The 16,647-nt window shown below is 38.8% G+C and overlaps 1 protein-coding gene across 1 annotated transcript; it reads right to left on the bottom strand.

The window, feature by feature from the left end:
* Positions 1-3,235: 3,235 nt before the first annotated feature.
* pnp6 (purine nucleoside phosphorylase 6) lies at positions 3,236-16,266 on the bottom strand. Its single transcript, XM_080504265.1, has 6 exons — positions 16,136-16,266; positions 12,946-13,115; positions 12,751-12,854; positions 8,299-8,474; positions 8,000-8,190; positions 3,236-5,973 (listed from the first exon to the last, which is right to left on the bottom strand). The coding sequence occupies exons 1-6, from the start codon at positions 16,150-16,152 to the stop codon at positions 5,777-5,779; spliced, it is 855 nt and encodes a 284-aa protein (XP_080360391.1). The 5' UTR covers positions 16,153-16,266; the 3' UTR covers positions 3,236-5,776.
* Positions 16,267-16,647: the final 381 nt, after the last annotated feature.

The following is a 16,647-nucleotide window of genomic DNA, read 5'->3' as shown; positions in this document are numbered from 1 at the left end:
TCTGGAAAGGTCTGAAATTACAAAAGTGAGGAGTCCTGCCTGTATTCACCATATTTTCTGGACCATCAGATACCATTTTCCATTGTTTTTTGGCTGGTCTTGTGTTTACGTTAGGAAGCTACTCATATACCAAAATATATTTGTACATACTGTCTGAAACCATTAGATGTCACTGTGTGACAATATAATGCTGCTACAGTACCACAGAAAATCTCCATTATTACTGTATTTGACAAGCAAACTGTGGCGAAAAAAAAGCCACACAGCAAAATTGGAACTAAAAATGAAAAAACATATAACAGAAAATGGAAACAGAACTGTGGGGAGAGAGTTTTTTGATAATGTTGTGAAGAACTGGAGAAAAGTAGAGAACAATTTCCTGTGATGAAGAAAACAAAGAAGGTTCCAGCCGGAGCTGAGGAACAAATCCACAGCAGCTGCTTGTTGACGATTATCAACAGTGCAGTGATGTTTGGTTATGAAAAAAACAAATGCATCTCCAATACCCGTGTGGCCTATATAGCCTATGTTCTTCATGATGCAATTTTTGACTAATATGACTTATGATCGGGTGTAACCAATAGTCTGGAAAAGACGATAGTTCACATGCAGTTAATTGAGCAGTAAAAGGAATATTTTGCCTTATACGTCCACATTTTCTTGTTACTTTGCCATCCATTATTAAGTTTGTTCTAGTCACTATATATCTTGTTCTGTCATTTAATGACTTTGTTCAATGTTACTGTAATGTACAATTAACTTGTGCAATGCAATAATTGAAATATGTATTGTTATTATTCTTTTTCTTTATTATATTGGATTTTATATATTTATAAATTCGGGCAGCACTTTGGTCAACAGGATCCATTTTTAAATACTTTATAAATAAACTTTGACTTGACTATCTCAGTTTTAAACTCAAGTAAATGGATTTCAGCAATGGAATATTTTTCTGATTCAAGCCAGACCAGATGAGAATCACTGGTTTAAAGCGCAGTTTTGTTTCTTAATTTTAAAAAAAATGTATTGTTAAGTTAACACTGGGCCATCGGATGTAACCATGATGAACCAAGTAAACTGATGAACCAAAGGGCATATTGTTGAACTTGACCTGATGATTCTCTAGATTCAGCCTCAAAGCTGCTTCTCATGAAGTACAAGAGCACATGGCATGTACAGCAGCTCACACTGTGTATGCAGGATGAGGGCATGGACGGAGTGTGTGACAGTTTTTAAGAGTGTGAACTCAGCAGAGCTGTCCCGCTCTATTTCCTCAGCTTCTTTTTTCACCCTATAATAATCAATAGTGGGCTTGGGGGCTTTGTTGGCACGCTGACAATAGATAGATCAACATTACATTAACGATGAAGCCTGTCGCCAGCCTGCAGGGACTGCCGATCAAACACACTTCATTCTGCTCGCTCATTCTCTTCACATACACACATACACACACACACACACACACACACAATCTTTATCTTCCCACTTCTCTCCAACCCAGACAGACATTTGCATCCTCTGTGCATATCTGTTTTCCACGACACACTACGTGCTACGACGCCAGGCCGTGAGGCGTCTTTTGTGGATGTGCGTAAATACAACAGTGCCAAGCACAGGTGTTGTGTTTATTTTGTCAGGCTGCCCGGTTCATTTGTATTAATATTTCAGCTCGGCAGTAGCCTGCGCCCCTGCACGCTGTATGTAGATGAATTATGTAAGAGAGCGGAGTAGGTCCTGGAACAGCCATTTCCACTTCATCTCAATCTCACTGTGACTTCATCTGTTTGAGGTGTGTTTAGAGTGACTGAGAGAGAGAGAGAGAGAGAGAGAGAGAGAGAGAGAGAGAGGGGGGGGTGGGGGGGTGGGGCTGATGATACAGGATGAGAAAGGAGAATGTGTTTGCCTTCATCTCCCACCTTTCCACTCGTATTTGCATGTCCAGTGATCCTCATTATCACTGCAAGTGGGGGAAAACTGCTTTTCAGCATGGAAAGAGTGTCCATATTTGATTTGGGGACGTTGCTCCTTCAGTACAAACCAACATATTTCCACACGCACTCATGCATATCAGCATATGCCAACATCGACATGCAATGTGCATGTTTCCTTTATTATTAGATGGTGCCATCATTTAGCATAGCAATGAACTGTATGAATCCAGCCTGGAAACAGTTGTGATTATGAGCATGTTCAGAACAATTCTGGAGAAACATGAGGACTAAATGACAACTGAAGTAATATTACTGGGATGGTTATTCATGTCCAGGACAAACATGAGCATGTCAGGTACAGTCAGCCTTTTTCATGGCTTTAAATGTTAAAAAAATGAATGATGACAATCCTATGGGGTTAGTTCCAACACCTCAGTTGTGTGCAGGTGGTATAAACGATGGGAGGGAAAAAAAGGATGATGGGCAACTCCTCTGGCTGCTACACCGACTTCTTCTGTTTTTAGGTGTGTTAAAAGCAAGCCATTGAGAGAGATGACAGTATGCTGATGTGTTCAGGGAGAACTCCGTGTCCACTGATCCTCATTAATGCTGCAAGTGGAAGAAATATATTGATTTGATATAATAAATGTATATATATATATATATATATATATATATATATATATATATATATATATATATATATATATATATATATATATATATATATATATATATATATAATTTAAGTATGAATGCAATACACTTTAAAAGATGTAAACAAAGAATGCTCTCTCTATAATTTAGCTGGAAACATACTATACTGTTTTAGTTTCCCTCAACTATAATAACCTTTGTGTCCACTTGGTCTCTGCATGATTAACAACAGCATTGGAATTAAAAGCTGTTTTGTTGTGTGTTGGTGTTCACCTTGATCCTTGTAACAACCAACAATGTAATGATGACCAATACTTTTGTAGTTTGCCAATGAAAGTGTTGATTTTGTGCAGGTTTTATGCAGTTTCATCAAAGATGAATAAAGTGGATGGCACTGGCGTTATACTGAGCCGTACAATCTCATTTCATCTCGTGGCTTTTCACTGAAATCTCTGTTTCCACTAATCCTCATTATAGCTAAACTGGAAGAAACTGTTTTTCTCCTTGAAAACAGCTTCCATATTGGCTTGGTTTTGACCTGTTGCTGCTTCAGTGCACTCCCACTTATATTCACAAACCGAAACATATCCATGTGCACTCATGCACAACAGCAAAAAAAAAAAAAAAACAACACACCAGCACCCACATGTGTTCAGCATGTTTTTATTAGATAGCACCAGCACCAGCACCAGCATTTGGAATGAAATATTATTTTGCTGACGTTAAACGTCTATAGAAATAAGACAAAAAAACCAAGTGACAAATGTAATCAGTGTGATTCAGCAGTCCCAGGAGGAAGATGAGGGGCCTATACTACGAGCCGGGATAAATATACTCAGGATATCTCTCTTTTACATGTGATAAGCATCAACACGAAGCACGTCATCAACTCTAATTCAACCCAGGGCATTTCCATGAAAGGGGCGGGGTTTGCAGACTGTCTGACCAATCACAAACATGGCGAAACCCTGCAGCGAAGTCGACCTATTGAAGGAGCAATTATTCTCTGAGAATATAAAGAATTCAAACACGTCTAGCTATCTTGATCTTAGGCCTGATACAAAGAGTCTCAGGGGTTTGAGTACTGATCACAGATTTCTGCAGCCTCCCCGGCTCTAATGAATGAGATGGTTGAGGGAAGCTGGCATCAGGCTCGATCTCCATTAGTGTAGAGAAGATTGAAACCTGAAGGTAAACAGCTTGCCTTCAGGTTCACATTACAGTGCTGTGGTATCTTCATGTGCTGAAAAAACAGATGCAAAGTTTCATACACCACTTCTGACTCCAGGCTTTTTTTTTTTTTTTACATTATGTTGTGACCTTGTGCTGATTTGTTGGATTTGTAAATCTTATTTCTTACATAACAACTCTATTAGACTCATATTTGACTTTTTTTCCTGATAAAATCTCATAGAAATTACGACATTGTTACATCCATCAATCAATATAATAAATATTTAATTTGACCACTTAAAAAATAAATAACTCTCAAGACTAAGGTACGCTTAACTGTTTGGTTTGTGTTACAATTGGATGATAAAAAACCAGAAGCAGAAGATTTTTTTATTTTTTTTGCTTTAAGTCATCAAATTCAGGTTTTTCTCTTCTTTTTAAAAAGAAAAAAGGAAAAAAAATATCTTTGATTTGTTTTATCACACTTTTTTGTTCTCACAAACAAAACAAATTGACCAGAGCTTGCTCCATTTTAATTAGAATCTTTTTAATTAGAATCTTTTTCTCAATATCAACATTAGTGCCACCTTCTGCTGTGGACTTGTCAGTTATCTCTGTACATAAACATGCACATCAGTCTGACCACTTTATTCAGAGTTCATGATGTCCACGGGACAAACTCATCTCTCAATAAAGAAAATGTCAATCAAAAGGAAATAGAAGTTAAAGATAATTTAGTTGTGTTTTCAAATTACCGTTATCGCGTTTCTTATTCTGACAGTTGTATATCAATTTCAAGTACCATGTGCTCATAGCATTTAAATATATTGACTTTAATTTGTAGCTAAAATAATTATTCACATGTAAAAATATAGGTATTTTATTCACTAAACCGTCTCAGAATAATGGAGAGAAAGTTCCTTTTGAAGTCCTTCACTAATCCGGAGGGGTTATTTTCTCATAATAATGACAATTGTAGTATTTATGCATCTGCATCTAACAAATCTTCGAGGTTAGCAAGAACCAAACATTTGTGAATTATTCCTGACCAAACTGTGATCATGATTTTTTTCCCTCATGCTGCCTTTTTTATAGTACAGAGGAAATCCGAATGCCCTGCAAGATCGATGTCAGGAAATACGTACAAACCTCCTGTATTCATATTGCAATTATTGATCTCTGATAAGGAATACATATCCGAGAACATGATCATGTAAAGGGATTTGAAATATACTCCCAATCTACAATATAATACTCCTAATATACAAGTTAAAGGAGGAGCTAAGACAATGGTGGAAAATTACATTTTCTGTCGGGGAAACATGAAACATAAGAACTTCTTGAACTTCACAAGAAGGGCCATACTTTTACATAAGAATATATTTATGTTTAGTTCCATGAGTATTGATCTTTGACTAAAGTAAGTAGGTCTTTAAATCTCCATCTATCGCTATAAACCCTACATTCAAATGTCTTTCTATTTTTGCATTATCTTGGTATGCTTAACAATACATTATATGAATAAACTTTCAAAATATTATTAGTATTACATTTGTATAGAATTTTTCTTTTTTAATGTATGTGGGGAAAACATTGCATTTAAAGAAATATTCAGTAATTTGAACTCGTGAAAAATCACCCCTTGTTATCTATAGGCTTAAGTATTGGAGTGTGTTGATTTAAGATTTGGTGGCTGTATCCTCTCAGCCTGGTGTTAAGACACTCTTTAAAGGTATCAGATATTGTTTTAATCATCGGAAAATTACAATTATAAATGTCAATGGATTAAATTGCTTGCTCAGTCCTTTCACTTACATTGAAGAGACATCAACTCTAAGGGTGATATTACCAATGACCCCCCTCTTGCCTGGATTATACTCTGCATCATATCATTCACCCTTATTAACCCATTACCCTGTAGTAAGTAATAACCTATTTCTGAAACCGGAAAAAGCTCTCTTGCACCTGCTTTCAATTTGAATCATCAGTAACTTAGCCTGGAAACCAAGCGGCCACTAGATCTTGGCGATGAGGTGTCTGACGAGATTCTGAAGGTCCTGAGTCCGGCGCTCGGTGGTCTTCAGCACCTCTGCATGGTTCGCTTTCTCGTTGCTGTCGTAATCCAGCACAACCTTGTTGGTGATGAGCGAGAGACCCAGGACACGCAAACCACAGTGACGAGCCACCACCACCTCCGGGACTGTGCTCATACCTGGACGTGGGGAGAGGATGACATTTAATTACACCTCGAAAAAACATCCATTAAAGACTCACTTTACTCAGAATTGTAGATGCCCCGAAGAAACCTTAAAAAGGCATGACGCATCATTTTTACTTTATAATTTATTTTACTTGACATTTCAGAGACTGTTCTGTTTTTACTTTCACTGGAATGAAGAAGTTCAGCAAGGGGTCCTGCTTTTACCAAAGTCCTTCTATTACATGAGTATGTGTACGTTCTTAGGCTAAAGAACACCGCTGGGTGTTTTGTCAGACCTCGAACAGAATTCATAGTGCAACTATTTTCACAAGCACTAACCAGGTAACATCACTGAGGTATGGCTTGCTGGTTCAGTGTGTGTAGGTAAAATCCATTTACCTGAAGGACAACAACAACAACAACAAGCTCTGGCCAGTCACAGCTGGTCACATTGACTCTAGAAATTGACCAAGTACTCAGACTGTGAGCTGACATATTTAAAGGTCAAAAGTCATCAATAACCTCGGCTCATGTTACAACAACAATGGTCCTTGTTCACAATTCTACAAAAACAAACATTTTCCTCAGAAAAGAACCAACATACAATGGAAGTTTCTGTGATCCACCAGATCTATTTATTCAAACGGGGAATAATCGGGTCTTCAGTTCTATTAATAATAGATGCATATAAAGAGCAGAAACAAACAAATGTCTCAAACGTATGAACACATATGAACACGTTCACTTAGGGTTCTAACCAGAGGTGGTCAAAGTGATTCACTTTAGTAGAAGGGCAGACAATTGTACAGATTCAACTTCTTCATTCAAATAAAGGTAAAAAAGTACATTGGTTCTGAAATATTCTCAAATAGGTAAATAAAAATGACATTTAAATCGATTGAGACTTGATTTGGAATCTTTTTTGACATGTTAGTTGAGGGTCTGAGGTCAAATGCAGACACGCATCACAACCACTGTTACTGGATTTTTTTTTTTTATTATTTATGATATTTTATGACTCTAATGCCCTGTATACACAATTCTCAGGTGAAAAGAGCAAACTTAGGCTATGATTGATTGTTTGTCTGCACAACATCTAGATTTGAAGCCACTGAAAATGGTTTCCAGAGGGCAGTATTTTGGAAACTTACCGGTCGACATTTCGATGTAAAAAGGGAAAATGCAACTCCTCTGAATCGCGGCACACTGCATAGGCAGAGTGTGGTCGCATTAAAAAATTATTTTCTGCATGTGTGCATTGTTGTATTGCAACAACACAGCACTGACAAGTGGTCTGGCCCGCTATCGCCGTGCTAACATATGGCGACTGTTTTCAGAATGTTTCCGTCTGAATGTGAAACGAAAAATGGAAAAACAATGTTTCCAGCTGGTTCAGACTGTTACTATCAGTTAGAAATACTCAAATACAGGTACCTGGAAACTAAATATTATGTCAGTTTTCACCTGTGCATATAACACAAGTCTGCTATTTTTACAGTTATTCATTTATGTCAAATAGATTGAATTACCTCTGAGAATCCCACATCTGTTCCATATCAGCTTCCAATAAAATGGTGTGAATTGAAAATGTACATTAAGCTCAAATAATAAGAAAAGAAAATCTATATGTTGAGTAAAAATAAGTTTGAAAATAATCTGATGTGTCCTTGAAGCAGAAGTATCTGAAGATCTCCTTTTGCCGTTTTTGCATAAATCTGGCTCAGCTCATTAATTCTGGGGCCCTGTCAAGCTGCGTAAGGTGACAGACTTCAATGTCATATCTCTACTGGTGAAGAAAAAAAAACATCTTTGCATCATCAGATGAGCTCTTATCTTATTCAAAATGCTCAATGAAGATGAATGTCTTCCTATAGAATACATATTTACTGGTGTTTTATTATTCCATGGGGACCTATCGTTGCATACATTCAAATGTCTTGTCATAACCTATACTGCTGTTCCTATAGATGCACTGTTGAGATAATTTCCTGCTGCACAGTGGTGTCCCTTTGAGTGAGCATGCGGGAGCTGTACTGACCCACAGCGTCTGCCCCGAGAGTCTGCAGGACTCTGCTCTCTGCAATGGTCTCATACGTGGGTCCAGCCAGCATGCAGTAAACCCCTTCCTGCAGGAAGCTGCCGCAGCCCTGTTCTTTTGCTGCTTCCTTGGCAAGGTCCCTCAGTGTACGGTCATAAGCGTCCGACATGCAGGGGAAACGCACTCCAAACCTGCAGCAGTATTGAATGCATGAGTGAACAGAGAAGAGCCATGATGCAGCAAAAAAAAAAAAAAAAAAACACACAAAAAAAACTTCCAGACAGAATTTGTATTCTTACCTCTTGTCGTTGTGGCCAACAAGAGGGTTTTGTCCTGCAAAGCCCGGCATGTTTATGTGGTCCTTAATGAGCATGATGTCTGCCACGCTGTAGGTTTCATTGAGTCCCCCCGCTGCGTTTGTCACAATCAGAGTCTCAACGCCCAGCAGGGAGAAAACTCGCACCGGATACGTCACCTGCAGACACAAACACACCGTCTCATTTTGTTGGGATATTTCTGAAGTAAACCGTGAAACAAACCGCGTGAGAGGCCAGTCTTTTAAAAATGTGACGTTTCTTTAGTCATCGAAGGCGCTTGTGCATGGCTCTGGAACAGTTGTGTTAACCTTTTTACTGGGCGGCTGATGGTCCATAAATGACGGTTGCTACTTTTCACTGCAGTCACATTTAGAAATTGCTTTTCCTCGTCCACACTCCGCTCCAGATTGAATTGCCAATTGAAGTGTTTTGCTGGTTAGTGCAGAAATGTTTTCAAGTGGCCCCGGTATCTTGATAAGGTCAGCGCTGTCACTGAGGCACATTGGCCTGTTTGATATAAGTTTAGCATATTGAAGTAGCGGACTGTGCTTCAGGTTGACTTGTGGCCTTGTTAAAAATGAAACGCAATCATGGAGAGTTGCATACGCAACAGCAACATTTTGGAGCAGAGAGCTGTTATCGCTAAGTTACATGAATTATTTTCTAAGAAGCACTTAAGCAAATGTGTTACTTGTGTTACATTTTTAATCCTTAATAACTGTTTGTCATTTCTCTTGTGTCATTCCCAGATGAGGTAGAGACATACAAAGTCAAGCCAAAGCAGAATTCATTAAAAAAAAAAAAAAAGAAGCTTTTACTTCCTTTGAATCACAACAGAAGCTGATTTGATGGCTATGGCGAATCCTGAAGTGACACCATTGATGACTTAAAGCAGGCATGTCAAACACGCTACATCCCAATTTCATCTTGAGTAGGCTGGACCGGTAAAATAGTACCATAATAACCTTCAAAATTAAACATTAAAGTTTTTCTTTATCGTCACACAGAGTACACATGATGGAAATGTCTATAATTTCACAAAACCAAGCAATTACTATTGGAAATGACTGCAATCTCGACATGAAGCAAATTTCAATGAAACGTTCTGGTGCAAAATACAGTGAAATGTCTGAAAAGATTCACCTATAGCCATTGCTTAATGCACATGTTTACACACTCACCCTGACAACGTGGCTTTGAGGGTTGTTTAATAGCAACGACTTTGCTATCTTTCATGGCAGCATCACTGATATCTCAGCTCGGGTCTCAGTGTTGTGTTGTGTCCACTACTCTTAAGAAATTTGTTCAACATTTTTCAACAATTCTTGGGTGTCATACTCAACAAATGTAGAAAGAGAATGAAAAAATGTAATGTCGTAGGAAAAATTTGTGAGCATGTGACTTAACGTAAACCAGCAGCATAATCCTGATACATAACTTTGTTAAAGATTAGCTGTTGGATCAGAGGATGGAAACCGCAGGTAGAAATGCACATTTTCTTTCTCACATGTTTCCTTCTGTGTCAGTGGAAAGTGAAACTAACACTTTGTTAGTGTACTTAATTAGGAATTTCCAGGTACTGTAGTTTATTTACAATTGAAAACAAAGAACCAAGGTTCTCTCTCAAAAGAAACAATCATTCCAAAATCCACATTTCAAAAGGTAAATTAGTACTTTTACATTTGATCTCATATTTTTACATATATGTATGTGGTACACTTTGAAAAGAAGGACCTGGCGAACCTGTTCATTATCCTATTTAAAGTTACTGAAGCAGCTTGGATGGAGTCAAACCTTTTTGCCTGAAGCTCATTTCATGTGGATGATCTAACTGGCAGATATTGAAAATATCGTAGTCATGAAGCAGGTTTCCTTCTATTGCTGTACTTATGAACTTGGGTTTTATGACCCGGTGAGATTGTGGGGAGGATTTTATACAAAGATGGCTTATCTCATCTGATAATAAAATAAAATCCTGACACATGATTTTTATGAGCCAAAGGTCAATCATGTGATGACTTTGTGTGTTTCTGTCTATCTGTCATCACGTCAACACAGTAAAAAGAGACCACACTGGTACAATCACAAGCTTAAGTTTGTAGATGTAGAAGGTTTTGCTAAACTGGTTTTTCCTCTCTAGTGGTGAACTCAAATGTTTAGAAAGCAGCATCCCAAAAGAACCAGTTACAGATATTTAATTATCACCACACCCGGTGGCTTACTGGAACTTAAAACCGAAAGAGATTTGCCACAAAAAAAAATCAATCATGTAACTTAAGAGAACATCCCTCCGTGACAAGAATAACTCTGTAAGCGTTTAGAAAAATCCAAGGTTTAAAGATTAAACCCAACACCTACAGAAACCGTGACATTTCTTTCTCAAAGTAACTGACAAAGTCAGAGTTGAAAGAGCCAATGGTTGTTCTGTTACAGGATGTATAGGAAGTCATTTGCATCAGCAAGGTCTCGAAAGACAGGGGCCAGTTGGCTTGTTATAGAAATTGCGACGGAAAGCTGCTCACGAGGCAGATTAGAGAAGTTACACATAAATACACCAGCAGGCATTCACACAGAGGTCATTTAATCTCTATTTATGTTAATTCAAACTTATTAATAAATCCCCCTCCCACCAAACAGAAAATATGACAATTATAAGGGACGAATAATGTTTTAAATGTTCTTTTTGTGTTTCGATGTTTTTGCATCTGTGGTCACCAAGTAAGAAATGGTAATACTTTGAATATATCATATTTTTCAATGTATTTGCTCAAATTTTTTTTTATATAAATAAATCTCTATTAATCACACTTCTCTCATAATTAAAATTATGTCTTTTAGAATTTTGTAGACCATGAATAAACATTGCTTGAGAATATAATTTATCACAGTTTAGTTTATTTTTCCAAAATGTAGCCTATATAATGTGTAGGCAACACACACTGTTACAGCCCACAGGTTGTATATCCTTGCCTCCGCCTCTGTGTGTGTGTTTGTCACAGTGTCCTGATTGACAGGAGATACCCTCACCAACTCCCTGTGCCTCCTGTCCTGATGTGGAGCACTCTGGTTGGAGGATGACTGCTGATTGGCTCAGCTCCATCCACCAGCTGAGACTATTTAACCAGCTCCAGCAGACGCGGTGTCTGTTCAGTCTGCCGTGAGAACCTTGGTGTATGTTTGAATTGTTGTGTAATCATTTGAGCTCTGCTCCACACGAACCTTTCGATATCCGTGTGTGGATTAAACTTTGGTCAACAGGACCCGTTGTCCAACAGTTTGGTGATGGCACCAACTGTTTCATTTTGTGTTAATTAGTGATTTTGTTTGTTCCCATTTTTCCACTCTTTTGTTTATTAAATTTGTATTGGTTGCACTTTAGTTAAAGGCTTTCTAGAGGAGAAGCTACCTGTTTTTGTTCATGCCCTTCTTGTGAAGAAGCTGCCTTTTTGTTAGATTAGAACAAACATTATTTAGTTGTTGGGCATTACCTGTTTGGCCCTCTGTATTAGTGTTTCTTTGGGGTTCTGTTTAATTATTGTACACCCGAGAGCTACCAATAAAACCCTCAATTCAACCAAACATACCTGGTTATTGTTACTGGCTACACCTACATCTTTCTCTCAGCAGAGCCGCTTCGTAACACACACGCAGAAAACAACACGCTATAAACATTGACAAGTTGCTTACAATAGAGTTGGATTGCTGTTATGCCACCTATAAAACTGCCAAGCCCCAGGAGAATCTGGGCTGGGAGTCATGACACTCTGGAGGCCACCATTGTTATTGTCATCAACATGCGCATGTGCAGAAAAACTGTATTCTACGACCGCGGTGCACGTACATAGTAGCGGTGTTTCAGAAAGGTTGTGTTTTCTGCTGTTTCCACGGATATCCCACCATAAAAGGTGGTGCATAATCACACATTCATCTGGAATGCAATCTAAATATAGTACCTGGTATGTGGAATGAATTTTTATTAATCTGGCGAGTTTAATTATGTTTGATCATTAAGTGGGGGAGATAATTTATATCTGACCTGTGGTAAAAAATAAATCAGCAGATGAAGAGACAGGTACCCCAAACACCATTCACCTCCAGAAAATCACACGCTGGATACATTAATCAGCTAGTGAGCATTTTGTTCTGAAAGTGCTGAAAACAGAAACGATGGACAAGGTTAAGGCTTGTGATGGCTGATCGACGGCGTCAAAGCATTTGAAAGCTTCAGCTCTCGTGGAGTATTCCCAGACTGCGGTAACAGTATCTTTCAAAAGTGGTTGGAGGAAGAAAAAAAGTCATGGGTGCGTGAAACTCACTGATGCATGTGGGGAGTGCAGGCTCGAATTCTTTTGCACACATCCAAATAAATCAGCCTCAATTATAACCTCACAGGTGTCACAGGACGTGATAAATAATTTACACATGGTTGCTTACTGTGTCCATGTCGTAGCCCTCGTAGAAGTGGAATCGGCCCTGCATGCAGACACATTCATGTCCCTCCAGCCTGCCAAACACCAGCTGCCCTGCGTGGCCCTCCACTGCACAGCACAGGTATCTGATGAGCAGCTGCTCTGCATGCAAACATAAAGCGTCCAAACACTTCTAATGCAAGTAAAAGACACAACTGACCAGTGCTGGTGGGAAACCGTGGAATGCTCTTATATGGGAATTCATTCTTATCCTCCAGCAGGTCAGCGAGGCCACCGAGGCCTGAGCCACAGATGATGGCCACTTTGGGACGCTGCTTTGTTTGAGCCAGAATCCAGTCGGCTGTCTCCTTGTAATCTTCATAATGGTATCTGAAACATTAAAGTGTTACTTGAACCACAAAGTTTGTACTCTGGTGCAGAGTATACATGATGAAAATGTCTATATTTTCACAAAAAACAAACAATCACTGCAGAAAATGACAACAATCTCTAATAAAGACAATTTTAATGACACCTTCTGGTGCAAAATAGAGTGAAATTTCCCCAAAACATTCACCTATAGCTGTTGCATTATAAAAAAAAAAAGATTTAGTTTTCTTTAAAAGTTTTACAATTCGCTTGGTGGTTTAGCAGACTAGACTGGAGCCTCTTTTTGGCGTTTTGGACCACAGGTCTTATGTTTGACACCCCTGACTTAAACCAAAGGATAAAATAAAACCACTTGATAAACTCATTGGTTTTGTCAATGATTCTGGGGAGCTTTACAATAACAACAGTACAATTTTGAAACAACCGCATGTTTAATCCAGTGTAAAGCTAAAGCTACACTATGTAGGACAGTCCCTCAAAAGCAACGTACATAGTATTGAAAATTCTAAACTCTTATAAGGAATAAGGAAATTGTGTCAAAACAGTATCAATCTATTCATGTCTTTATGTTGTGCCATATCTAGTCAGATAAGTCAACGCAACAGAAGCCAGAAGAACTGTGGGGTGAGAACCATAGTGGCGGTTGAAAGATCAGCTTGTGGAGAAAACATTAAAAAAATCCCACATAAATAATGTACTGTGCAGCACATTTACAGGTTTCACTTGGCTGTTTTAAATGTACCAGACAAATTATTACTCAAGATGTTGATTTCAGTGGGAATGCCTCAAGGTACCACAATATAGACAGGCTGAAACTGAAACTCATTATAAATCTGGTTGTAAAGCCATAATCCTGTTGATGTTCCCTGTCTATCTCGAGTTTTGTTAATAAAACACAATGGCACTTGAGGCTGCAGTCTTCGACGCACCAGTCTGCAGCAGCACAGACTGTGAGTCTCTGTTTGAAGTGTTGGCGAAGTGGACTCTTACTTATGACTAGCCTTAAGTATTCAATGTTTTCACACTGTGTCATTTACAATTGATTTAATGTCTAACCCCCAATGTGTTTTGGCACCTGAGTGGAAGTTCATACATGTGATGTTTGTCGAAGAAAACACTGTACATATACAGTTTGTGTATGAAGGAAATTTCACTTGCTTTCTTGTGAGTGTCAACTTCTGCATGCATTCCTGTGTCTTTTGAACAGATGATTGTACATTGATGATGGATGGAACCATGAAAAACATGAAGAAATTGTACCCCTGGACTTTGGGAAATGTTTAAACCCTTTGCTCTTGCAAAACACAGTTCTCATCCAGTCAGGTCACAAATACATTATCTAGTGTGCCACGCAGTACAGTAGTTCATTTCCTCCAAGAGTTGAGATTCTTTGGTCACTGAATTACTCCCTGGTTTTAATGTGAGTGTGTCTGATTATCTGTCTCTATGTGTTTGTCCTGTGATGGAACATGTTGACCTTTCCCTGCCTTTGCCCACAGTCAGCTGGGATTATCTTCAGCCCTGAGTTGAAAGTTGGAAAAGGGGTGTGAAAGATGGATGGATGTACATTGTATAGTAGGGCACTGGTTCTCAATTGCAGGTTGCCTGTCTATTACAGAAATCAATGTAATTTATTGAATTTTTAATGATGGAAAAGTGAAATATTTACAATTTTGGTCAAAGTAATAATGCTTTTCCAGGGTTTTTATCATGCATATCATGAATGTGATTATCTACACTGAGTTTAAAGTATTAGGATAACCGACACTGTGTAGTGTGGTAGCTCAAGCAATGTCTTATAAAGGGTTAAGTAGTCTACATGTGTTAATGGCAGGTTACACGTCAACTTGACACTCAGGCCTGCAGGTAATGACTGTACCTCCCACTGGAGTGGAGCCAGCAACAGCAGCTGTAGAGTGAATGACAGCAATTCAGGTCATTTAACCTGAACATCCTTTTTAAATGAGTCAGTTATAAACTAAGCTATAAAGTTATTAGCTATGAAGTCAATTTTAACAGATGTGAACACTTCACACCCACTCACCCCCGAAAAGAAGAAAAAAAAAAACACACAAACAAATCTCATCCCTCAAATTAGAGCTACTCAGACAAGAGATCAATTTAAAACAATACCATAACCCAAGATTTCTGATTCACAAATATAAGCTTTTGTCCTGTTTGATCATCCTCCAACTTCTTCCAATATCATTGTATTATACTGACTTTATTTGATTATTTTATCTATGTACTGACTGTATATGGATTTTATTAAATTCAAGTGTGTATGGTATGTTATCCTTGAGTAAACTGTACAGCACATTGGTAGATGATAGCTGTTTGTTTTTCATAAATAAACTGTGAGTTGACATATTGGATGGTTTGCTTAAAAAAAGTACAAATTAAAAAAATGCATCTTTCTTCTTCTTCTTCTTCTTCTTCTTCTTCTTCTTCTTATTATTATTATTATTATTATTATTATTATTATTATTATTATTATTATTATTATTATTATTATTATAGCAAGTTCAGAGTGTGTATGATGTTGCACTTTATTTATTTATTTACTGTGCGCTCACTGAAACAGGAAGTGACCTCTCGCACGCGGATCAGCTGTGCAAGGAGCTGTCCGTGGTGCTGCGTGTTGCTCACCCTTCAGACCCCCGAGCAGGTCGACCTGCCTGTCAAGTCTTTCTTCTTATAAACACACCTTGCTCATAGGGAGCGGAGAGTCGCCTGACGGGTTTACCGGAGAGGAAAGCAACACGATCTGAAGAGTTCCACGGCAACCATATACTATAGGCTCCAGTCATCCCCGAGTCAGGACCGCTGACTGCTGCCTGCTTCTCCCAAAACCGTTTCAAATCACGTTCGAACAATACCAAAAATACTCACTGAATACCTTTGGGCTTCGTTATACTACCGTTTTCTAAATTTAGGCTGCAGCGTTGCCTTGACGACCAAATAGTCTACCGGAGTGACGCTAATTCCAGCTCAGAGCATCCGGCCGCTGTCAGTCTTACCTGCACTGTGTCTCCATGTCTGCTGCTGACCGAGAAGTCCACCTGCCGAAGAGACGCTGCTCTGTGTCGCCTTTTCAGTGTTTTGGGTTTTTTTTTTTTCCTTCTTCGTCTTCTGTCAGTGCGAAGTTGGTATTTGAGCGGCTGATGGAGACTCGGCTGAGGCGGACGGAGCGGCGGAGGTCATCCGACGCGCTGACGTAGGACGCACGCCACGAAGGGGGCGCGGTTTACGCAGGACGCCGGCTCCCCTTTGAAGCGAAGTAAATCCTGTTTTCTACCAGGATGAGCAACTCACTGATCCATGCAGTGGCACAGACTGGCCTGGGAACACGGGGAGAGACCGTGCGAGGCCAGTGAGAGCTCAGGGAAACAATTCAAACATAAAAGCTGCAAGATGCGAGATGAAGTAGAAGAAATGTTTAAATATTTTCATATAAAAATATTAAAAAGTTACAACGTTGCAACAAAGCTGCACATTTTGGCTCAAATTAGGAGCTGAAGTGGTAGTTTCT

The sequence above is a fragment of the Blennius ocellaris genome, assembly GCF_963422515.1.
Source record: "Blennius ocellaris genome assembly, chromosome: 11".
Classification (NCBI taxonomy): domain Eukaryota; kingdom Metazoa; phylum Chordata; class Actinopteri; order Blenniiformes; family Blenniidae; genus Blennius; species Blennius ocellaris.
Note: the sequence above shows the minus strand (reverse complement) of the source record. Positions and strands in the feature narration are given on the sequence as shown.